Here is a 25111-nt window from a genome sequence, read left to right as displayed (position 1 = left end):
TTTATTGGTCCCTCGAAGCTCGCGGATTGCCCGTAATTCCAGTTATTTCGTTCCAATCCGAAAGTTCGTTCCTGTCCGGCCATCAAGTTTTCGGTCTTTGCTTCCTAACTTTCTCATCTTAACTTTGGATTTCGCTTTCGATTTTTCCCACATATAATACTTTATTCTTATATAAAATAGGAACTTTAAGAGGTTTTTTTATAAAAAAAAAAAAAAAAACAAACTACAGTAGCGGTGAGCTTTGATATTTTTCGTTTATTAGCGCAAAGAGAAAAGTAATACAATTATTTTATTAGTAAATAGGATTGTTTTCTATTGTTAATAATACTTGTAGATATAATGAAGTAGTATAATATAAAAAAATGTATTTGTAAGAAATGACCGTTTCTTCTAACACTAAACCCTCTAGTATCGTGTTTCTTCAACTTTTCTTCGTCATGAAGACTCTTTCTCTTCCCATTGATCATGGCAAAGACGCTCGATCGTAGGCGGATCCTTGCTCCTAAAGTTACGCGTGTCTAACTACGTCAAAGATCGAATACAATAGCGTATGGTTACCAACATCTGACCTCGCGTACAATGTCGTCATTAGAATATGAATGCAGCTATACAGTTTGCGTGTCGTAACGGCACGCGACGCATTTCCATGCAGTCGACTCGATTCCGCGTTATCTTGACTCTTGCTTTCTGTCAAATCCTTCCACATTACGCAAAGGGTATTAAAATTCTCAACCGTATATCGTGTCTACGAGCAGCTTTAATTTCCGATAAAAATAAAGAAAAATAAAGATTATTTGATAGTGATACCGAGCTTTTATTTAATTTATTTTTTAAATATTTTAGAACTTAAATTATTTTTAGTGTTATATAATTTTTACTGTTATTTTCATGTAATTATATTTTATATAATTAATTACATGTGAAATATTAATTATCGATATAATTTCGATTAGATTATCTCTTAAAAAATTTCATTTTGTCTCTCGACGCGATTGTCTTCAATTCCTCCAATGGTGAGAAAAGCAAACATGCCGATATGCCTTATTTCGGCATACGAGAAAGAATGCAATTAAGGAAACGACAGATAGTAGCGTGATCGGTGTGGCGCCATGCTGTCACTTCCGGCGCGGACGATAGGCTGACGCATAATTTCCGGTCCGAGACCGAGGATCCATCGATCAAACACTGAACTCGAAGAGGCTCGTCCGAATATTTCAGAGATACTTGTCTGTACTGCCGCGTGCTACCCGAATTTTACATTCTTCATTTGCAAATGATGAATTTGTAAAGAAGGATTAATCGACGATAATAGTCTCTTTCAACCTATACATTTTGACACACAGCGTTCTTGTCTGCGTATGAATATTCAATAAATAATAAGATAATGCAAAGTAGAAAAAGACTGTAATAAAAAATTATTTTAAGAAGAAAGTAGTTATTATCTGTATGTTTATTTTGATGAATAATTTAATAATGCAATATAATAAGTATGATGCATTATTAATTCGTACTTTCTATCAGAAATAAATAAAATCTTGATTAAAATGACGTTTGTGAACGTCTTTAAATGCACTCAAATTTACTTGTAAAAAAGGAATTTTGTATATTATAAGGAATTTTAATATTGAGATTTTGAATAGTGAGAATGAATTTAAATGATTATTCTAAAATTTTAATGTCAATGTCGTTATGTAGCGCTTCTATAAACGAGCGTTTTACGAGATGACTTTATTGACTTAGGGATGTGATACATGAGTAAAAGGCTGGAAGGGAGAGTTACGTTTTCCTACAAAATATTTCACAAATTTATCACAACCGCCGAGCCGCCGGTAACATCTCTTTTGACGGTGCATCTCCCCGACAAGATTGTTTCAGGCGGTAATTATTTGAAACCCTTTGATGGACGTCCTCCTAGCTTTCTACCTTCTCAGGTTGCTCCATAAAGCATTGGAACATTTACTGACCCCCGGGCTACTTCTGTGTCACCGAAGAGGCAAGTCCACTTCTCAAATTCGAAGCTTCATTTCACGCCTGCTTGGCGAACAGCCGTCTCTTTAGGATCACTTCATTTTTACTCATGTTTTGTTGTGTGCGTAAAAAAACACGAACTCCAACTTTAATTGTTCTAACAGATATATAACTAGAAAAAATTTTTTAATAATTTTAAGTAGAAATCAATGAGAATGAGAAAGAGAAAATTGTTGATAGAAGAAAGAATATCATTTTTTTTATTTAATCCAAAAAAATATTAAGAAATTATAACAATATTATTTGTTCAAGTAAAATATAGACATACAATAAAATTAAATTTTTTTATTGACGTAAGCATTAGCTAGATATGAAAAATTTTAATTAAAATGATGAAAATGATGAAAAATAAGATTTATCAAATTGATAGAGGTTAATAGAAAAATTTGAAATAAATGATTTATTAAAATAATGAGATGTTAATCATAACACGTTTAATCATAACACGAATCTTATTAAGTCGGTTGTTATTTGCAGCCGTGCTCGTAGTTATTAAATGCTATCTTGATATTGATTACGTATGCAGAAGTGAAATGATGTTCATGTTATCGCCAGTCGTTGATAGCAAAATAGCAGATAGTACAGAAGACAGAATGAATAGTATTCAGATAAATATACAATCGCCTGCGTCGTATATCTTTCTACAATACTGGCGCCCCGAATTTTTCCTATCTACAGGAAGAAGGAAGTCTGTATCAGAGAATGTCGATGTTCACGTTATAGAAGGAAATAAGGAGGGAATGGCAAGAAAATAATTTATTTCTAGATTATAAAATATAAATTGTAAAAAGTATCAAAATTAATTATGTATTATGACGTGCAAACAGTATATTAATAAAAAATATACAGTGCATACAAAGATATGTTTGAATTTATTATTGGCATTATTAACACACGCAGATATACATATCATTAATTAATAAATTAACATGCCAACATCACAGAAAGGGAGGAGGAGGGGGGGGGGGTAATTTAATTTTCATTTATTTGAATTTATTTATAACTCTAAACGTGCGGAGTGCGGAGAATGCTAAATCTCATTAATGGTTTATCTTATTATTGCGATGTGCAATCAATAATGCAATCTCCATCTCTCCAATTAAACAACGATGTGGAAAATCCACGGTCGCTATCGGTCACTGATATTTCAGGATAAGAATATCGGTCGCGAAATATTTTTGAATCGGCACATGTTTCGTTTCGATTCTATCTGAGTCGTGTACGCTCGATTTAGCCACTTGCGTACATCGAGCGTTTGCTTTCACCAAAACAAAATTTTCCGTACGCAACCTGCGTTCTCAACCTGCGGCTTAAACGGATTGCAGACATTTATTAATTCGTGCACCTGTGACCGCGTTATTATCGCGAGCCTCGTCATAACGTCTATTATCGCTTTTACACACCGAAATCCTTCGATGAAACCTATTGCGTAAATCGGCTCCTCGTCCGGCTGAATGATAGTTTACAATTCCTTCCTCGTCGTGAAACCTCACAATTTTATCAAACAATAATGCAGTTCATCGGCTAAATAACCACTAGATCACAGACAGTGAGATCGTAAGATCTCGAATGTGATTGCGGTTATGTCCTCTTCCTCTTTATCTCTTTCTGTATAAATAAAGGGTATACGTATATCTCCAAGGGCTTCTCGGAGCGGCTTGCCTTTATCTCGTTGGTTGTTTAGGCTGCTGAAGCTCTTGTGACACGTTTAGGCGCATCACGGTCGAGTCGATCTCACGCTATACAGGTGGTCCGAAGATTAAAGGCGCCTCTGACATATGACTCTATTTTTTTTTTTCGATGACAAAGAACCACAAAGGGTGCACGCTAATGATAGTAAATAATAGATCTAACTTTTAGTGATAAAATAATAATACTTGATAAAATGATCAGGTGAAAATAATAAACATATTGTTGCATGCGAAAATACGTGAATGCGAATAATTTACTACTTTTTATAAAATTTTAAATAATTATAATAAAAAACTATATACAGTTTAATATACAATGTATTATTTTTATGTATTTAATTATATTTGTATATTCAATTAATGATAAGTAATTTTGCATAAATAATGTGAAAAAGAATAATCTTAATGCTATACTTTTAAATAATCTATATTAACTATATTGTTTTGATTCGAACAAGACAAAAGACAAAAAGAAAGAACGTTTATTAATTTTTTTACACGAGCGAATCATATCTGGAAATCTCTCATTTATCCGAGATCATTGATATCGATTTTGTCTGATGTAATTTATATTTTTGTAATATCAATCAGATGCAATTCGATCTTATCGTGTGACATATGGAAAAGACTCATCCGGTTTCGCATTAACAGATAACATCGACTTCATCAATGGGCCCCCAAAGAGAATATATCGGACGGCGTGGCGCGAAAAAAAATAAGGCGCGCAATGTATACACTATAGTGTCATTCGCTTCGCTATCATATCACGCTCATTAGCTACCATTTACCATACCGTTCCTCTCTGTCATGGCGTGTTGCGGTTAGCAGCCACACTGCCGCGATACAATTTATCTTTAGAACCTAGATTCTTCCCTGAGAGAGTTTTTATATAGCGACTATCACTTTATAATTCTCGTAGCACTGGCACATTTTACACGTATACTTTATACAAAATGAATTAGTTATACGAAACGTTATATATTTTATGTACGCCGTATGTAATTTATTTGTTGCATATTAATAATGTTATTTAATTTATAAATTAGCAATTTCTGCCTTTACAAATATTTTCAACTTTTGTTAAATTATTTACCGCTAACACACTATGGTTATATTATTATTTCAAATATTCGGTAAAAGCACCAAACTATGTTTTGACAATGACGTTAATTTAAGAGAAATTAAGAGAGATAGATTTCACTTTGTTTAAAAAAAGATCACAATCACAATCGTTTTGATCGTGTGCAAAATACATATTGAAGATTATTTTCGATATGTAATACATTGCAATTTTATTTTTAAGCATTTTACATGTTATAAAATATTACGTGGCATTTTTATCGATTCTCTCTCTTTCTCTCTTATATATACAAATACGTGTAAATACTTCTGTATCTATAAATATATATAAAAATTTGAAGTTGCGTGAATCATCCTAATGATAAAGGAGGGTAGTAAATAGATAGAGATATCGCAAAAGTCTTGTCGGCAGATTTGATTACCATCGAAAACAGATTCGGTTGTTTCAGTAAACATTCAGACGTCATGCTGTTACTGTATGTTCCTTGTGATGAATCTAAATAAATGTGTGCACGAGTGAAAACTATATACAGATACAGTATAATTTTCAATCTTCTGCAAAGGTAAGTGTGAATATTAAAACGACTTAAATATTTTAAAGAATGGAATCTAATAAATCTTTAACAAGAAGTAAATTTTGATAGTTGATAAAATTGCTGCACTATTTTATAATTCAAAATTTTAATAATTTGTTGATAATTCAATATTTGCGAAATAACGATTAAACAAATTTTCATTTTAAAAGCACTAGTATTGCAATTGATTTTATTATATATTTTTAAAAGTAAGTTTAGTTTTATAAACGCGTATTTCGACGAACACGATAAAAGATCAAGATAATTAACAATAATCTATATAAGCAGTTTCAAAATTCGCGGTGATTTGCAATCTCGATAACGAGCAAGTCGCATCAGTTCTTCCTCTTGTGATTACTGCCGGTAGGCCGCAGAATAATGGCAGAGAGATCGAAACCGGCGGAAAACACGAGCCGTAATTCGTGTCGTTTCTTGTTCGGCGAACTTTACGAAGTGCCCATTTGCCTTATCGACTCTCACCCTCTCGCGCTTTCTTTCTGTGTTTCTCGTTCTCGGGCTTTCTCGCTCTCCTTCTGCCAGCGCTGCGAGTTGTCCTTGCTAGAAAGAACAACTTCTGGCACGCAATCTTGAGCAACGTACTACATAATTCGTACGCTTCCGTTCCGCATTTCGACGAAGAAAAGAAAAAAAAAAAAATCGCACGCGCAGATATCCTGAGAGCAAAAATTCAATAAACATTGACAACTGATCGTTACTTCAAATTTGCATATTTGTCTTATTTTTTTAAGGTCAATAAGTTACGTGTATCATTATAATATCATTATATATACTATAATAGAATATATATAATAGAATATGTCATTGAAATAATAATATCGTTAAAGTTTTTTTTTCTTAAACAATTTTTGTCAAGTTATCCATAATATCTCATTTTTTACTAAAATCGTTAATCGTTAATTTTTTAATCGAATCGAAGTTTGTGACCTGAATAAAAAAGATAACAAACAAAGATAAAATTTGATTAAAATAAAAATAATTCATTTTTAAGATTATGTCGAATATATCGAAAAAATATAAAACATTCAAGATGTAATGTAAAATGTTAGAAAAGAAATGAATATTTTACATTTAATATATGATTATTTGTAACTTTAGTGACAGTTATCTAGTGGATCTAGTGACATTCGTCTCGATCTCGACAAGACAGTTCTCGATATCATTGATAGGATCATGTGTCCGTCACGATTGATAAGATAAGCAGGGAAGTTCGAATCAGGAAGTGATTGAGCAGGTCTATCTAACCAAGAGAGTCGTTTGCGTAATAAGATGAGAAATGAAATTTGTCAAATAAACTGCGCACAATTCTTGAAGCTATTGTATATTTAACTTTTTAGCGAAAAACAATTGCATTTAATTTTTTATATTTATTTACGATTACAGATGAGCATGTTTTATAATTTAAACTACAATCAAATATGATATTAAAAAGATTTCCTACACTGAGAAAAAAATGCTGTTGAATCAACAGCATAGTTTAATTAAAAATTTTGTTAATTCAATGACATTAATGAAACAGTATATCATCCTCTTGTTTTAATAACCAAGATCTTCGTTTCATTAATAATGTCATTGAATTAACAAAATTATTTCCAATTAGACTAATGTTGTTTCAACAGCATTTTTTTCTCAATATAAGAATATTTGATGCTTTTTGTACAAAAAACTTTATATTTATAACAATACTACTTTTGCTACGTGTTAAACAATTTAATATATAGATTATGTAAAATGATCAATATTATTTTTATTAAAAGAATACAAAACCTTTTAATAACTTGAAAAATAGTAGTAAATATGAGCGGATTTATTATAATCGAATTTGTAATTTATATTGTAACCATTGTTTGATTATCTGATGCTGTTACTATAACATAATGCGATATAATATTATAATTGAAATAAGAAATTTATAACTTTTAAAAGCTCTATTCGTGCTAGAATTTTTTGTTCACATAAACTGATTATTAACCTTGTTTGATGTAGAGAATCAACATAATAATATTTATTAGTTATGCTGTTCTATAATTTTAATTCATAAGTTTTATTTCGCAAATTTAACGAATTATGATATATGAACAACTTAAGAATTTTCAAATATTCGTAAGTAAATTATTTACTAATCATTATCTGAATATTTTATCATTATTGTCTATTAAAATTAAACTTTGTACATTTTATTGTAAATTTTAAAATTATATACTTAATATTATGGATTAAACAAAAACTGTTGTATATTTGTTTGTGATTTTTTTTTAATAAAATAATTCTAAAATTATTTGAAAAAAAAAAGGAAAGTTGCGAATGATAAATCATAATTTCTGATCGAACGGGTTTGAATCGATTTGAGCAAACGAGAACCGAATGATGCACGTCTCTTTACACCTTCATGAATTGAAAAGGAGGAACGAGTAAACGAATTCTTACAACGAAACTACCCTCAAGGATCTTCGAGATGCTTTAGGGACGGCGTTGATCGCGGTGACGTCGGAGGGAGAAAAATGAGTGAAATCCATTAGAGGGGAGATTCCGTGTCTCTGACCTGTGCTGATCTGCACTCACATTCACGATGTTATACATTCACATGCAATCGTGTCACACAAATTCTCCGTCGGTGTTCGAAGCGCGACAAAGTAGAAATCCCTCGCTGTCGCAAGCGCGGTGTTCCCGTCGCTGCGTCACGTGCATCGTTAATGCACTTTTCAGCTTGTGCTCGTTGCCAACGCGTGATATGCGTGTTAATTAGTGAGATGTTTATCTACAGAAATGTAAACTCATATAATTGATATAATGATGCAATTATCGTCAAGAGATTATATAGATTTTATATGTTATACTTTTAGTTTTTCCCTATTTTTCCTTACTTATAAATCTAGGTAAAAGAAATTATTATTATTATTATTACTTCCATCTTTGATTTCTGAATCTTTTAGATTGCCCTCTTTTATTTTATGGATTTGCTTTTTTTTGTGGATGAGAGAATTTGAAAATTTCTCCAACGACATTCTTTAAATAAATTTTTTTCTACATAGTGTTTTCTTAACTTTATGGTAGGTGTAGAATGAATTATTATCGTTTGCGGCGGAATTACTAGCGGCAGATGCTCGCAACAATTTGCTTACGCCCGTCTCAGAACAAACTTCGTATGTTCGGCAATACTTGTAACAAAGATCACACATTCATATGCAGCTATGACTATATGATTACAATTATTATTCATAGATCGCGTGCTGTGTGCCAATCATATAATTCTCTCGATAGCGATTCTTTTTCTGTTTGGACATGTGGTACGTACTACTGACATGAGATGATGTGACCGATCTAGGACTTCCTGAACCACCGGCGAATCACCGTTTCTACCCCTACCGCTATTTCCAACCACTCTTCTCCTCTTTTTTTTTCAAAGAGCCGATCGTCGAGCCGTTTTGTCTCGGTAATGCGACGATTGTTGGCGCGAGCCTTGAAACAAAAACGTGGCCGTACCATCTGTCGGATCGAAAGAGGCGGACGCACGTGTGTGCGTGAGAAAGAGAGACGGGAGAGCTGCGGGAATGAAAGAAAAGAGCATCCGTAAATGCGACCGAGGAATTGTTTTCTAGTGGCTCGTCGTTTAGCTCCCGCCATGATCCTCCCTTCGCGACGAGAGCCATCTCCTCTCCCCTTCTAAAAGGGGATCGTCGATAACACCGTTTAGGATCTCGATTTTTGATCCTTTGTTGCCTTCCGTGTATCGAGGACTTTGTTTCTGAAAAGCAAACTTCTGGGTTGTGTTAAATCATTAATCGAGCACGCGACATTTAATCGGAAGTATGGAATAATGGCATAAGTAAAATACATTTTTTAACCGACTTAAAGTAATGACGTAGGAAAATTAAATTGTATATAAAATTCTTCTTTGCATTTACTTAAAAAAAAGTTATTAAACATAATAAGAATTAGCAAGTAAGATTTTATGTCAATTTTAAATCTATAATACGTAGTGACAAAAACAGGCCTGAATTTCTTGATCTTATACGACCCGCCAATTTCGCGATAGCGAAAGTAATTTACGAACGGAAGCACGTCTTGATGAAGTTCGCGGCAAGCTGCGGTTTGAAATATATGGGACACCCAGTAGGTGGTCGATCTGTGCCTAACACGCACCCCGCATAACGCGTAAATGCGGTGTAGTAGCAGGGTCGTGGATTCTAGCAATTACACGCCCTCAAGTGCCCTTAGAGACGGAGCCCCATTAGGACGAGAGTCGGGGGATGTTTTAGCACGGCTCGATTTTCGAATTCGCGTGGAGTACCTAGGTCCTTACGATATTTCCAGACCGCCATTTTGATTCTTCCTAAATCATGTCTGCTAATAGTCTTTGACATACCACCTATTTTTTCATTTTTTGAAAAAGTCACTAGTTTACTAGTGAACCAGCAAAATATAGGATAAAGACATTAGATCGTACAGATTGTAGATCGCATCAATTTTCGCACGTACGCGGATTATTTATTACATTTAAACAATTATATTTTTTATCGAATGGCGTATACAAGAATTTTTAACATTTATTTAAATTTTTAGCAGTTATGAATAATTTATCGTTTGCTAGAAATAATATTTATTAATGTCATTGAATAATAATACGTGAGATATCAATTAAGATATGTTTTTTAAAAATGCTCAGAGTTTAATACAAATAAAACTGTAATCTTAGTTTTTACAGAATGAAATAAACATAGACATTATGAAAAAGATCAATATCGCGCTTAATTGAGAAATTAAATATGTCCGCGTATATTGTTTCAATAGATGCAGGTTATAGTAATATTTGAAGCGTAGTATAAGTCAACGTTGTTACAATACGTAATTCATATGTATAAAGAATGAAGTTAATGAAGAATAAAAAAATGGAAAAATTGTAATCTTTTTTAAAAATTTTTATTAAAATGGAAAGAAAATATACGACAAAAAATACATTTTTAAAAAGCCCTATATTTTTACTATTTCTTAAAAATAATTAAAACTTGATGTATTTAAATAACATATACATATACATATACATAACATATAAATAACACATGTTTTCTTAAAAATTTCAAAAATAAATTATTGTATGTTACTAAAACATAAAAATAAATTGTTAAATAAACTAAATAATTTTTTATATACATTGTGTGACATGATAAAAAGGACTTGAGATTTTTTTATGTTTATCTTTAAATTATATTTTTTTTTCTCTCGTTGAAAGAAAAGATACAATATAAAAATAATTGTATAAAATTTTTATCTGTATTTGAATATACAATTTATTGCAACTTTTGCTGATGTTTTATTTTCGACTACGACTACGTGGCAAAACATCCATTATAAGCCCGACCAGTCATGTACGTGTCCATAGATTGCTATAACAGCGATACAGCGGCAAGAAGCTGCCATCCAGGCTTCTTTATATCGTGTTGTCTTACGTAGGTAGCGAGCAAAATCGGAAACCCTCTCTGAGTGCTTCGCTATGTAAGCCATTTCGCCGAACGGTGGGTATCGGACATTGGCATCGTTATATCCAGGTACACGTTCATGGTATTCCGTATATATAGATATATTATATCGCCACGGTCATGGCTGAGAACGATTAATCCTTCACGTCGAGACGTCATTGCCATCTTCGGTCCCTTAATCGGAAGTCTCCACGGCCGAATATGTGGCGATGACATAACGTGACGTCACAATGCACGGTCTTGGTGCTTTCACTTATCAAAGTAAAATTGATTATCGTGCCATTGACACGTATATTTCGTGCGTATTGTGTGCGATAGTTATCTGTCTTTTTTGTTAAAAAGTAATTTTTTAATTAAATAGAGAAAAAAATTATATTACTATTCCTCTTCGTGTTTCATTATCTTCACGAAACTCCTTCCGCGAGAAACCTTCAAAACGTTCGTCACAGCTCGATGCCTGCATCAGAGGGAAAATAACTGAGACGAATTTTCGTGCATTTCCTCTCAAATGTTTAGCGGCCGCTCTTGTCGCTGTAAATTCATTTCGAGCATTACAAAACGAAGAGGCAGAGTAAAACGTGTCAGTTGCGAGGTGCGCCAACCGGGCAACGAAAACAACGAAAATAAGTACGTTCCTCTCGTCCAACGCGTTCGTTGCCCGCGGGTCGCAGCGGGTACGTCTGTTACAGCGAGATTGATTTTGCCAAAGGATGAAAATGTTTTTCGAAGAACGAGACTGAACGAGGCGTGTGTCGGGCCGAGTGTGCGAATTGGCATATGATGTCGTGCCATTGTCGATGGCACGATAATCAGTTTTTTAGCGCCGCTGCCATTTAGCGTCGATCGCGAGTCCCGCTCGTAACGCGACAGGAATCGTCAGAATGACAGAGCTTGATCAAAGGCCCTAGCCAGGCGTTTGATGTCTGATGCACGCGCTCCCGTTTCAACGCTCGCCGGCCGCTCGGCTGAATTCAAATTCGCGATCGAACTTCGGATTTCGATAGGACACCAGTCGAATCGCGCCCGCAGGTTTTAACGGATATTTCGAGATCCTTTGATATTTCCATATTTTTCCAGATCCACGTGTTCGATCGTGTGTGACGCGGTAATGAAATTTTCGAAAAACAACGAAAAGCTCTGCGATTGAAGTAACACTCGAAACATTATCGGGAAATATATCCGTGGTAATTTATTCAATTTCAAAACATTTCCTCTTTTATTTCGATGTATACGTACGTGCGGCATGTACGTGCGTACATGCATATCTTTTCTGCAATTTAGAAATATTTCGATCAAGGGTTCGGATAATGGGTTCTTGCGATTTATTTATTTCCCCACTCGTTTCGCAGAGCGCGATTCGAATTTGATGACCATTTGTTTTAAAACGACAACGAAATTAGATCTTTCCCCGCCCTCATCGCGATTCTCTAATTTTTTATCCTTGGCACTTCGATTCCCATCAGTTATTTATGATTTTCATTGTTCTTCCTTCTTGCGAAGAACGTCGCGAGTGTCGCGACTATCAAAATCAAATTAGAACAAAGGGGAAAGGAAGAGTCCGTTGCGCACCCTCTGCGCTGACAATTTCAAGTGAAATATAGATTCTCGCTTATTGGTTGTGAGATTTTTGAGAGCGCCGTGTCATGATTTCTCACGCCTCGTATTGATTCTCCCCGTCTTCAATTGAGATTTTCAAGAAGTGCGACGGGTTAACCGCAAACAATGTTTCCAAAATGACGCGTGAACCCTTGAGCAGAGAAAATAAGAGGAGCGACCTCTTTTGTCGAAAACTGTCGAGATTTTTATGGCCCTTCCACCGTTTTTTGTACGATATCGCAATTTAGAAAAGGGTGCATCGACTTTTCGACATTGAGATGTGTCTTTCTTTTTTCAGATTTGGCATGATTTTACTTTTTTCGCAGGTAGCTTCATCGATCGCCACGATTAGTCTTCGACTCGTTATGTGACGTAGTATATAAATCTAACGATATTTGTGGGGAGGCTAAGCATTCTCTCTTTGCATTCAATCTTTAATAACATTTAATGTAATTATGATATACATAGGAACATATCTATTTCACAAAATATGTATTAATATGTAAATTAATATGTATTAATATATATTAAATTAATATGTATTAAATATTTAAGGACTTTTTATAAAAATATTTTATTGATCAAATATGATTAATTATCTCAAAATGTTTATGTTGAATAACATTTTAACAGGGATATAAAAGAGGGCTCTTTTTATTCTATCTCACACGATCTTTATCTTCCACACGATAAATAATTCAATATCGTAGCGTTTGTTCTTAAGGCATGCGATTAAATTTTGTCACAATTCGGCGGGACGATCTTTATGAAATTTCAATTATAGTTCAATCGATGTCACCGCAGGGTTCCTTTAACCCTCGGTCCTCCAACTTCACGCCTTTCAATCTCCTCCCTTCTTACCCGTTCCATCTCCGAAAATCATAGGATGCAACTGTAAGTTACGAGACGAGTGCGATGTGCCTGGGATGAGAAACATCTTATTTTGGCGCCTTTTCAATCGCGCCCTTGAAGGTCCCAAAGGGTGACGAGTTGCTTCCCCTAAAGTCCTCGCGGGCTGCACTGTCCATCGATTACTCTTCCACAATTGCGGATATTTCGACGGGAAGGTGCCGTTAGATCAAAGATATTCGATTCCCAGATGGCTGTCGTACCTTCATCCCCCCTCCCCCCTTCCGCTTTTATCCCCCTTTTTCCGTTCCGCCGACCGACGAGCTGTGTCGTTTGCCAGTGTCGAACGTAATTTCTCTCTCGCTCTTCTTTCTGAATAGAATCACAGAGCTATTCTTCCAAGCATTGTGAACGGAGTCGGAGGCAGTCTATTCGTATGCGATGGAACGATGATTGCCGGAGATATCTGGCCTCTTATCTCTGCCATTGCGAATCCGTTTGTTAGCGAGCGACGATCTCGCTGGTGATGCTTTAAACGCGAGGATTCGATCAAATCTCCATCCATCCGTTATTCGATCAGAATAGACATGTGAGAAAATTGTGAGATAAAAAGGAAATTTAGCGTTTAGCGGCTTTCTATTAATACATGAATTTGTTGGGCGAATACGTTTTTTAACGGGAAGAGGGGAAAACGGGAGTCACCACAATTAGCAGATATAATTTTTTTTATATTTATTTATTTTTTGCGACTATCATTAATCCCGTTATTATTCAAAGAATCATGGATGTTAAATGTATATAAGTACAGATTTGTTTCAATAAAATTTTGTAATTGAATTGCCATTAAATTTCAGTTTGCGGATGAATAATGAATCTCGGTGTTAAAGGTCGAGTGATAACAATCTCGACCACGCGATTCGGAGACGGACGCACAGTCGTTCTGTATTTTCTGGCTAAATGGAGGGGGTGCGATAATCGTCCGCGAAAGCGGCAGCCCTCGCGCGCTGTTTCTCGTATTTCCATTTCGTCGGCGCCGAAACGGGGGTGAAACGGGGATGTAAATGGTCAGATCGTATCTACCCGGTCGAGAAGTGGCCAGAGCCGCCCTTCCGTCGTAACTCTCCTCGCTCGGCCCCCGTCCTCTCCCCTCCCCTCCCGCGCCGCGTCCAAAAGAGGTCGCACGCCGAGTCGAGGATTTAAACTTTCGAATCCGTTTTATCTCGCGGCGGCCCGGATCCGAAGTGCGCGGGCATCGCCAACGTGGGGATGCGTGGTAAATGCCGAAAACGAAATACCCGGAGGGACGGTCAAGCGGCGCGCCATTGTCGGGCTCCTTGTTTACGAGCCGGGCGTGAGATTCCGCAACGGAGATTCGATTCTTTTCTTCTCGCGATTTATTCGGCCAAGGACCTTCGCGCATATACACGCGAGGATTAACTCCGGCCGATATCCGGGGCCGGGGAGATTGGATTACTTGGAACGCCCGCGCGTTTCTCCCGCGCCCGGCGCCGGTGATGTATTCCCGGGGTGAAAATAAAAAGGAGCGATTTTTCACAGTCGCGCTGCGACGATCCGAGATGGATGAACTTCTTCCCGCTTTAAATTGTTCATTGAGACCTTTGATTCTTGTCGAATAGCTTGCCGCGGTATTTTGCGAATCTATTAATCTTTAACGGTTAAACAAAAAAGTAATTTGTTCTTATTTTGTTTTCTAACAAAATAATTAGAGATACATGGATATAGGAAACCGGTTAATCTTTTACACGTCTGTGAATTAAAAGATAGAATTTGAAGATAGTGTTTGGTTATTGAAAAATAAATTCCGTACTATTCAATTCCAACACTAATAATTTCATTTCTAATTCGCATTCTTGTCTTTGAACTATGTTGTTATTGTCACATCTAAAATCTAATAATTTATTGTACTAAATGGATAAATGTTTATAACTTCGCTAAAATTGGTAAAAATCTGATGAAGGCACGAAAAGAAAGAAGAAGAGAAACACGCGAACTTCCATTTTCCTTTAATTACGATGTTGCGGAACATAGATTATGACGTTTGCTCGCGCTCAAAAACATCTGTTCCCTTTCCTTCCTCGGACGAGTTCTACCCTTATACAGTTTGCCCCCGCTAAGGACCGATCCACAGGGGTTTCACCCTGCTCTTCTTTGCGCGCGAGAAAATGTCGATTGTCGAGAATTCGTCAAGAGCGTGCGTCTCGTTTAAACAGCCTGAAGGATAGGATGCTAACCTAATTAGAATTTAATCGTTCTTATCGACTTTCTAGCTACCGTAGAGATAAATACTGTTAGTTTCCAACCGCAATATCGCGTCCGGCTGACAAAATGTTATATCTTTTTTTAATTTATCGCAGGTCGTTTTAAATATATGAAGAATTAATTAAATTTCAGACAATTCTTCACACACACACACACACACACACACACACACACACACACACACACACACACACACACACACATCTGAAATTTAATTAATTCTATATATATATATATATATACATACACACACACATACACACACATATATATATATATATATATATGAGCTCCTCAAATCAATCAGTCAATCTTATTTCATTTTTGTTAAATGTATTTATATAATTATAATATATAAATAAACAACGCGCACAATCGATATTACAAGTTATTCATTTATTAATTGTAAAACAGTTAGACAATATACTTTTTACTTAGTGCCAATACTTTTCTGGAAAAATTACGAGGTAACGAGGTAATGAAGTAACGTGTGTATTCTGGTAATTGAAGGGGAATGAAGTCCCGCTGCGTGGCGAAAAAAAATCTTCATCAGCGGCGCGACCTTAATTACTGTGAGCCGCCTTTACCCGGGGCTTGATTAAAAACGTTGGCAACTTTTTCGCCTGAAGTTACGACGGCGGCGAATCCGCGTCGTCATCTTTTTAAGCTTCGCTCGGACATAAGAACAGATGAATGGAGCGGTCGAGCGGTGGACAAACCGGGGCCGCCGGGAGATTCAAATTTAATGACGGACACGAGATAAAATTAATTTAACGGTGAGTTGCGCCTGTGAACTACCCGGGGGCTGTGTGCTGAAGCCTGGATCACAATGGCGCAATGGCCTGGCCGGTGGGCACAGCAAACTCCGCACACAACGCTACTTCGGCATCGTCGTCACCACGTTGTATGCCAGCAGCATTACCATCGTCAGCACCACTACCACCGCACGCTTCACCACCATCAACATCGCCGGGGTGCGCGCGGGTAGGCCACGCTCGAACCAAAACATAATTAGCCTGCATTGTTAATGCATCAATATTTGCACGCTGTCCTGCCTTCCAGCCGCGGTGTGCGAGCTCCGCGCTTTCCAATAAGCTCGCACTTTGTTACACCCGATATTACGCGAGTATATCGCTGTTGATTACCGGTCGATTTTTCCTTCTCTTGTTCTCCCTTCTCTCTCTCTCTCTCTCTCTCTCTCTCTCTCTCTCACTCATTTGGTCGTCCATTTCGGTGGACGCTTACCTGGACATACGCTAACCGGTGCACCGCCACCCCGGTTGCGCGGTGTAAACTCGATGCACAAACCCACCTGAATTAATCGCGGCGCAGTTGCGAACTGACGAATCGCGTGCCACTCAGGATTAATTCATAAGCGAATATTCGTTCACGGAAAGATATATACTAAACGTCTAGTGTAATTTGCAGTATTAACTGCAAGTGTTTTCATTGTGATGTTAAGAATCGGACGCATCATACTTTGTTGCAGCAGCATTTAAAGCACAATAATATAAATTGGATAAAAATTACTTGATAATAATAATTAATTGTTGTGTTTCTGAAAAAATACAAAAATATAACAATAAAAATAAATTGAATATAGTTTTTGTGTCAAATTTAAGAAGTTGTACACTCTTAAGCACGTGTCGCGTAGCCTTCAAATTCGAGGTATTAATTTCTAAATCTAGATGACATTTCGAGTCAGGCGAGGAAATATTTTTCCCAGTATATTCGCACGAGGTATGAGACACACACGAGATAATAATAAATTAGTTTGATTCATATTTGACAACTGAGTCGGAGAAGCGTGGAGTCCCTATCTTCAAGACACATAAGACATACAAGACGTACTGCAAAGCTAACAGAAGCGACGAAACGAGGGCGTTGCACGGGTGAAAGAGGGCTCAATGTATACCGGATTTTCCCTACTTCACCGACTTCCGGTTGTTCGCGTGCCGCAATTCTATCGCCCGCATCTGGATCTTTCCTTCGGCCGATCTTGGCCGCGTAACCCAATTTCCACAAAACAAGTCTTTATCTTCAATTAATTATCTTCATAAAATGATTAGTTCAGTGTTCTAAAGATTTATCAACATTGATTCTTTATTAATTATTAATTCTCCTCAACATCCAGTCTGATAAAAAAAATTTTCTTTTTAACCAATCATCATGCATACATTAGCAAAAAATATTTGCGAATCGTCGAACATTTAAAATTAAATTTAATTACATTAAAGTTATATGAATCATCTTCAAAAACTTGTTATAAACACATAGTATAAAATCATATTTTTTATAATAAATATACATTTATTTTTATATAAATGTACATACATAAATTAATACTTTATATATTTTTCCGTTTTTTTTTTTGTCATTGTTAACAAAGGAATACAAACGGCCATCAAACCTGAAGAAGAAAAATTTTTTTATAAAAATCATCGCATGCGCTCTATCTCGAAACGAGCTTCATTCGACTCTGAAAAGCGTTAAGTCGAATGAATCTCTCTAGGGGGTTCAACGACGACGACAAGCTGCCGAGTCTATCGAGACGGGGGGCGTTCCGTGTGCGAGCAAGAGGAGTTCCGCGCGCGACGCAGGGTCTTCCGTTAGTTCATCGTCTTCCGGTGACTTCCGGTGGCCTCTAACGAGGGACAATGCTCTCCTGGTGCACGCTGTGCACGCGGCGCACAACAATCGCGTCTCAAGTTCCTCTAGGCGGGAGGGCGGGGCTGCCAGTCTCGCTTTCCTCGTCTCCGCTTCCCATTCTTTCATCTCCTCGACTACTTATGCCGCGTAACGCGGCCCTCAATGACACATTAGAAGCTAGCACTTCGAAATGCGAGGCGTCGTGTGCGTGCACAACACCGATGACACGAGAGAGAAAGAAGGCGCAAGGAAGACAGAGAGAGAGAGAGAGAGAGAGAGAGGGGGGGGGGCCGATACGATTCTCCGACTCGAACACAAATTATAGACTCCCGGATCGACCGTTGACTCGACGACTCGTAGATTCGCCATTCGCTATTTCGGCCACTCGGAACATACAGGCTCATGGCTATGTACTCGTACTCGTTGTTCGTAAGCGCAGCAATGGCATTCACGGACACGCACGTCTCTCGAATCTCGATCCTTTTCAGTGGATCGCGCGCCTACCCTGGTCTCGACTCTCATTCTCCTCGCTCGGTGTCTTTGTGGAGAGACGCGCCACTCGCTTCGGGGTACATCGAGGAGTCGACCACGCGAATTTACAGAAGGCCACTCGAGCGCGAGACAATTGTTTAGTCGTCTCGAGGATTTCTGACTTCTTTCTCTCCTTCTGCTTCTTCAATGAATTAGTCGTTCTCCTTCTTTTCTCCTTCTCTACTTCGATCAGCCAACTTCTTCCCCGCGCGACCGTTAACGGTCGACCGAAAACATCGCCGAACAGTCCGCTCTCTTTCTCTCGGCTCGTCGACAGATTCCCAATCGAACTATCGGGGAATCGCATAATGAGACATTGTACACTTCGAGTGTTGTATACAGAAATAAATCTGATGAATATTCGTCAGTATATTGGAATTTCTTTAATTTAATACTTATTTCCGTACAACCTGTTTTCTACAACGTAAAAGATTATTTATTTAATATAATTATTTAATTATTTTTATTATGAACGCTTGTAAAAAATAAAAATTAAAGTATGTTAGAATAAGTAAAGCGATCTTGAAGTTTAAAGAATATTTAATCAGAACCGCCAATCTCATGTAATAATCATAAACATAGTATTTATAAATATAAACAGTAATGTACACAATAGTGCAAAATAATTAAGAAGAAACACATTTATTTACATTTTTACAGTATCGACTGTTCATTAAAATACACAATCCAAGCGTGATCGTAGATCTCGCGAGGGAAAAGTGTCTCTCTATCTGTCGCTCCATCCTTTGACAGCGGCAGTCGGCGACAAAATTGCTTCTCCGACGTGGAAGCGCGGCTGCGGCACGAGAGAGAGACAATTTTTCGGGGGTTGTGAAAAATATTAATAACTCCGGTGTTGCAGAGTAAAGGACGAAGGGCTTTTCGAGTAAGGGATGGCATGTTCGAGGGGGAGGTCGTGAGCGGTGGGTGAGGCACGGGGTGGCAGTAGACCGGAGGGGGGGTAGCAAGGGGGTGGCAAGTGTTTCTGTCAGTTTAATAGCTTCGCGCCTACCTACCTCCTCATCCCTCCCCTCTCCTCCCTTAATCCTCCCTCTTTACTTGCACAAACTCACCCTGCACGCGTACACTTTGCCGTCGACATTACAGCATCGTCACTCCACGTGTCAGAAGTTACGCCAGACATAGGAGGTCTGCTTAGATCTGATAACCCTTTGATATTCCCGTTATTTATTGCCCCTGCATAGTTAGTCGGCGTCGTTGGCATCGTCATGCGTGAGAATCAATCGGGCTCGACTCTTGGACAATCTTTGTACTGGATTACAATGGTTATGATAATTGGATGATTGGATTTTAGATGATAATTGGAATTAAATAATACGTAAGAAACTTGACTTGGTTAGAGATAATTTTAGACTTTAATTTTATAGCTGCACTATATAAGTAACATGTTTATATGATTCGAAATAAGAATAAAATCAATATATTCTTTCCAAACATTCAAAAGTTTTATGATTTTGTGAAATAAGACTTCAAAAGACTTTGAAAACGAATAAATAACATGTCAGCGAAACAGGAGAAAATTTAAAATTGCAAACTCACATTTTTTATAATCGTAAAATTAAGTAATCGTGAAATTAAGCGGCATTATGTGTTCTATGCCGGTAATAATAAATATCTAATTATTACTAAAGCTAGTAAAGTGTAGTAACATTTAATTTTGTGTAATAATATATAAATGTTTTAATTATAAATATATATTTGCAAAATTTCTAAATAGTGTATATATAACATGGAAATAACGCATTACAAACAAACGTTATATAAACATTTATAATTGTCGATTTTTAGTATTTAATTATATCCATTTTATTATTTAATTATTTCATCATGTGATAATGACGATGTATATAATTAAATTATTTAGCTGTACTTCTTATAAATTCTATTATTAATTTTATTAAATTGTACAAATTCAAAGATATTAATTTTACCTTTCTCATACGTTTTACAATGTTAACTTAATATTTAAATCATATCTAGTACTTCTAGTATTTTTTTCGATTAAAGGATTTGTAAGATAATAGTTTTTGGAAATTCCCAAAGAAATTGCCTGGTCGGCACAGCTTTCCTGTTTTATTAAAGGATACGGTTTCTTACCGCGCTGGAGCAAAGGTGCGCGCAATAGGTGATATCAACTTCCGAGATGGAGACATTTTTATGCCGGTGTAAATCAAGCCCCTCCAAATATTGCGCGAAGGACAAAGTCGACGCCGAATGAACGAAGGGTACCGGCATTGCCGGCCATAAAGAATGATATAACTGCACGCGACACATGTCTTCCCGGGTGCGAAACACAGTCATATCGTCGTTACTGCCTCTCCTTTTCCGTGCGCGCCTTCGCTCCACCGACCAGCTACCAGAGAAATGAAGATTTGTTTCGGCGTCTCTCGGCTGCGTCATATATTCCTGCGCGGCTTTATCCGCGGTCGTCCCGATTTTATAGCGCACGACTTAAATCATCCGTGCCTGTTCGCCTCGAAAATAAACCGGGCAAGGAAATGTGGGCTAATAACTCCTCGCGATTGTCCTCAATAATATTTGGATGAGAAGGATGAGAAATTCAAAAGGAAATTGCAAGTAGACGATAGAAAAGCAGAGTTTAGAAAATTCTTCAAGCAAATTAGTTTTACAAGCAATTTTTAAAAATAATTTTCTTAAATAAAATATAAATTTATTATATGTTGAATTTTTTATTTCTAATGTTATATAAATTCTATGTTATATAAATTCTTCAGACTTTGAATTTTTTGAGATGAAAGAAGAAACGAGAGTCCGTAGTCATGTAGTATATTTTTACCTTCGAATAAAAAAGTCAGAAAAAATTGGATGCATGAGAGAGCAATTGAAAGAGCTTGCTTCGATCGTTTTTCAACCGTAACGATTTTCTCAGAAAATCTCAAATCTCGTTTTCTAACTAAGACGAACGTTACGTATCCATAGAGAGATATTTTTTCCATTAGAAAGTGAAGCGTAACAATACGTGAGATTGCCGTTTTCGATATTCTACTCCTTCGATTGACTTTGAAGTTGAGTCGATGGACAAATCGTGGTGAATTGCGGAATATGTGGTCGGATAAAATGGAGACTTGACTGGGAGGTTTGTGACAGCCACTTTTCGCAGTGAAAAAGTGGTCACCCTTCAATAAGGGCTTCGGTAGCTGTCCCGCTGACCTCGTCTTCGGGGGGTCCTTTTTTTTCTGCGTCCTCATTGAACTGCTTTTCGACGGAGATTTTTTGCGATGAAAAAAATATTTCCGTGCATTGGCATCTTGTTGCTGATTACTAATGAAGTCAAAGGTCTTACACTGCTATACACTCATTCGTATCGTGATGTGACGTATAATCGTGAATTCACTAGTGAGGAAAAATATGAAATATCTATGGACATACAATACGACACATTTTGTTGTTATTCACATTCACAGACAGATTTTAGCTGAAGGTAGAACTTTTTGTTAACGTCAACTACAGTTGTCTAAGTTATTACAGTTTAAAAACATGCAAAGCTAATTTTTGAAAAAATTTTGAAAATTTTTGAAAAAATTTATTTTTATTTGTTTTGTTGTTAATTTATTTTTGACAAATTTATTTTTCAGTTTTTATTTTATGTTTTAAAAGTTTAATATATAATATAATAATTTATTATTCCTTTTCCTAAATTTTATCTAAAAATTTTTATTTATAATTCAACACAATGCATAATTTCTAACACACAAATAACGGAGTAAGAAGCATTTTAATACATATTTTAAAACATTACAGTAACATATTGAAATTAAAAAAATTAATTATGTGTATTGTGAATTTTGTAAAAAAAAAAAAAAAATAACGTCCCATTCTTCTCTTTCCTCTATTAAAATTGATTCTTGCTCGGGTCTGGAATCTTCAGAAAAAGAATCCCATGTTCGACTTTGACATTCAGCTACCGCGAAATCTCTTTCGTTATCAGCGTCACGTTACGCTATCCCTTCCCCTGTTATCCCCTCCTCAGGCATTCTCTCAGACAGTCGCATTACGCTCCACCGCCAAAGTACCACGTTCCTCTCGCTCGCTCTCTCGAGGGATGCTGTAGTCGCCTTGGTGGGGATCTCGACGCGATAGGGGTGGCTCCGCCCGTGAACCAACCAGAGGTCCCGCTGGAAGCGATCCGCCACACCCCGTGAATCGTCCCTGGGATCCCGAGAGAACCCTCGTCGTGCCATCCTCTTCTCAACAGATTTTGGATCCTCTAGTCCGCCAAGGGCCAGCTGACACGGAGCAGTGCTCTTTCCGTTGTCGGTTTCTTCCATCAGTCGTTCATCCGGAAAGATTCGGGCTACCCCCCGCGGTCGCATCCACCCTCTTGAAGATCTTTAGTTCCGGTCGGATTATCGGTCGTGCACTCCGATCGATCATTTGCTCGATCATGAGGACAGTTGACGGATTTTCATCAACGTCACTCGTCATTTTCGTGATGTTGACGTGATCTCGTGTAAGGAAACTCTTGTGATACCGATGTGTCGGAAGTGAGTCCGAATCCTCGTCTCGTCCAGGATCATTCGGAACATCCAGGATTCCGGGATCCGAGACACATTACCGATGAACGGCCTTGATTTATCCCAGTCCGCCGTTGATTGCAAGATGAACGGTAAGTCAAAGAGATCAACTAGTTGCTAATGGATCAACATTGAGAAATGATCAATGATGAAACTTTAATTGTACATGATGTGGAAATATTGTTAATATCCGATATTAGCGTGGAAATAACAATGACAACGCTGTACGTAATCTGTATGACTTTGATTTAATAAACATTATTAAAATATGTTATTTATTAACATGCATTGGCAAAAATATGTTCGGGTTTTTATCTAACTTTAAATCACATTGTCTGTTTTTATTAATCTCAATTACAAAAATGAATTAATTTTCTTGGACGTTCAATTACAAAATTAATTTGAAACGTGTATTGGTGTAATCGGTTTTTTAAATGTGTTCCGATGTGTTTGTTGTAGCTTAATGAAATTTACCATCTGGTTCTGGGATATTTATTATGAGTTCAGTATTTTTGCAAAGCTTAACTTGTGCGTTGACGCAAGGTATTCTTTCGTCGATTCCATACAAACATCCAACTCGACCGCAGTCTATCCGGAGCCAGACTCCGGAGATTCGATCTTCTGTCCAATTTGGCCTGCCTCAGCCTAGTAATTCCGTGACACGCTGATAATCTTATCAACGTCTCACGATACTACTCCTGGCCGCAGGATCCGATTGCGTCGTTTTTCTAATTAACCCCAATCGCCAATCTACGCCCCTATGGTAGGGAGATCTGATACTGTCAGCAAGATTGGCTTTTAATCGCGCCATCCGCAGTGGAGCTTTCGGAAACCGGCGTCGCCTCTTGCCACCTCGTGCTCTGTGCACGGCACATTAAAACATTCGCGTTCTCCGTAGAGGATCTTCGTATCGCCAGGATGTCCTGTGCGGTCAGAGTTAACGCGGTCTGCACGAACGCGAGCGTAACTCATAGTACAATCGCTCTTCCGACATCTCTTTAGTTGCTAATTTGTTTAATTATCTTTCCCGGAAGTCACGCTTGCGTTTCTTGAACCTCATGGCAAATGTCCCGTTTCTCTGGCGTTCAAGATGCCATAGTGTCACAGACTTTTTACTTTTTTTACTAAACAATAACAATAATTAATAAAATATTTATAAAAAGTGTTTAACGTTTGAAGATATTTATATTTGTATTTAATTTGTGTAAAAGTTTTTATACAATATAATTTGATAAAGAAATAATTATGACAACGTAAAATTAATTTTGACTGTGTGATAGTAGACACTTTCTTAATTATAACTGTTTTATTATAATGATAATAAAACAGAATTTATAGAAACATAATCTTTAATTTGACATGTATATATTTTGTCTTATCTTTTTCTTTATTTAGTTTCTTGCATGAAATATTCACTTGACAATATTTGGACGCGCACATTTGGTCTCGTGTATCTACTTAATGGTGGATTAATCCATCATTGGCTGATCGTTTGTTAAACCCTTCGATCGTGAACGAAACGTCAACTGCCGATATATTTAGCGCGTGCAACTATACAGCAATCAATAGACGAATTCACGAAGTATCGCACACGCGCATCAATCATCGATCACAATAGACCATGCGATGCAAAAGAGTCATTTGCTTTATAATTTGCTAACTACTTCACCGCCGTGGGTAAACATGTATTATTTATTTTTACGGTAAATATCATATAATTGCAACGGCAACTGATAGAATAATTTTCATTAGTCGTCTATTCATCGTCAATAACAATATTC

The 25111-nt window shown here is 36.9% G+C and overlaps 1 protein-coding gene across 4 annotated transcripts in view; it reads left to right on the top strand.

Moving 5' to 3' along the window:
* The window catches only part of LOC105427721 (transcription factor hamlet), a 79670-nt gene that overhangs the window by 20763 nt on the left and 33796 nt on the right, over window positions 1-25111 (top strand). For 2 of the 4 annotated variants that reach the window (XR_016141021.1, XM_011639593.3), the window contains exon 1: window positions 22953-23422. The exons of 1 other annotated variant lie outside the window; for it this stretch is intronic. Coding sequence is in view for 2 of the 3 variants with exons in the window: in XM_011639593.3 (XP_011637895.2) it covers window positions 23374-23422 (49 nt within the window). In the remaining variant the exon portion in view is untranslated. Of the gene's footprint in view, window positions 1-22951; window positions 23423-25111 lie in introns of those variants that run through there. One more of the 4 variants, XM_025218413.2, reaches the window with a different exon arrangement.

This window comes from Pogonomyrmex barbatus, unplaced genomic scaffold (assembly GCF_055798465.1).
Source record: "Pogonomyrmex barbatus isolate J1 unplaced genomic scaffold, ASM5579846v1 scaffold8, whole genome shotgun sequence".
Classification (NCBI taxonomy): Eukaryota; Metazoa; Arthropoda; class Insecta; order Hymenoptera; family Formicidae; genus Pogonomyrmex; species Pogonomyrmex barbatus.
The sequence above is the reverse complement of the archived record's forward strand: the minus strand, read 5'-3'. Positions and strand labels throughout refer to the sequence as shown.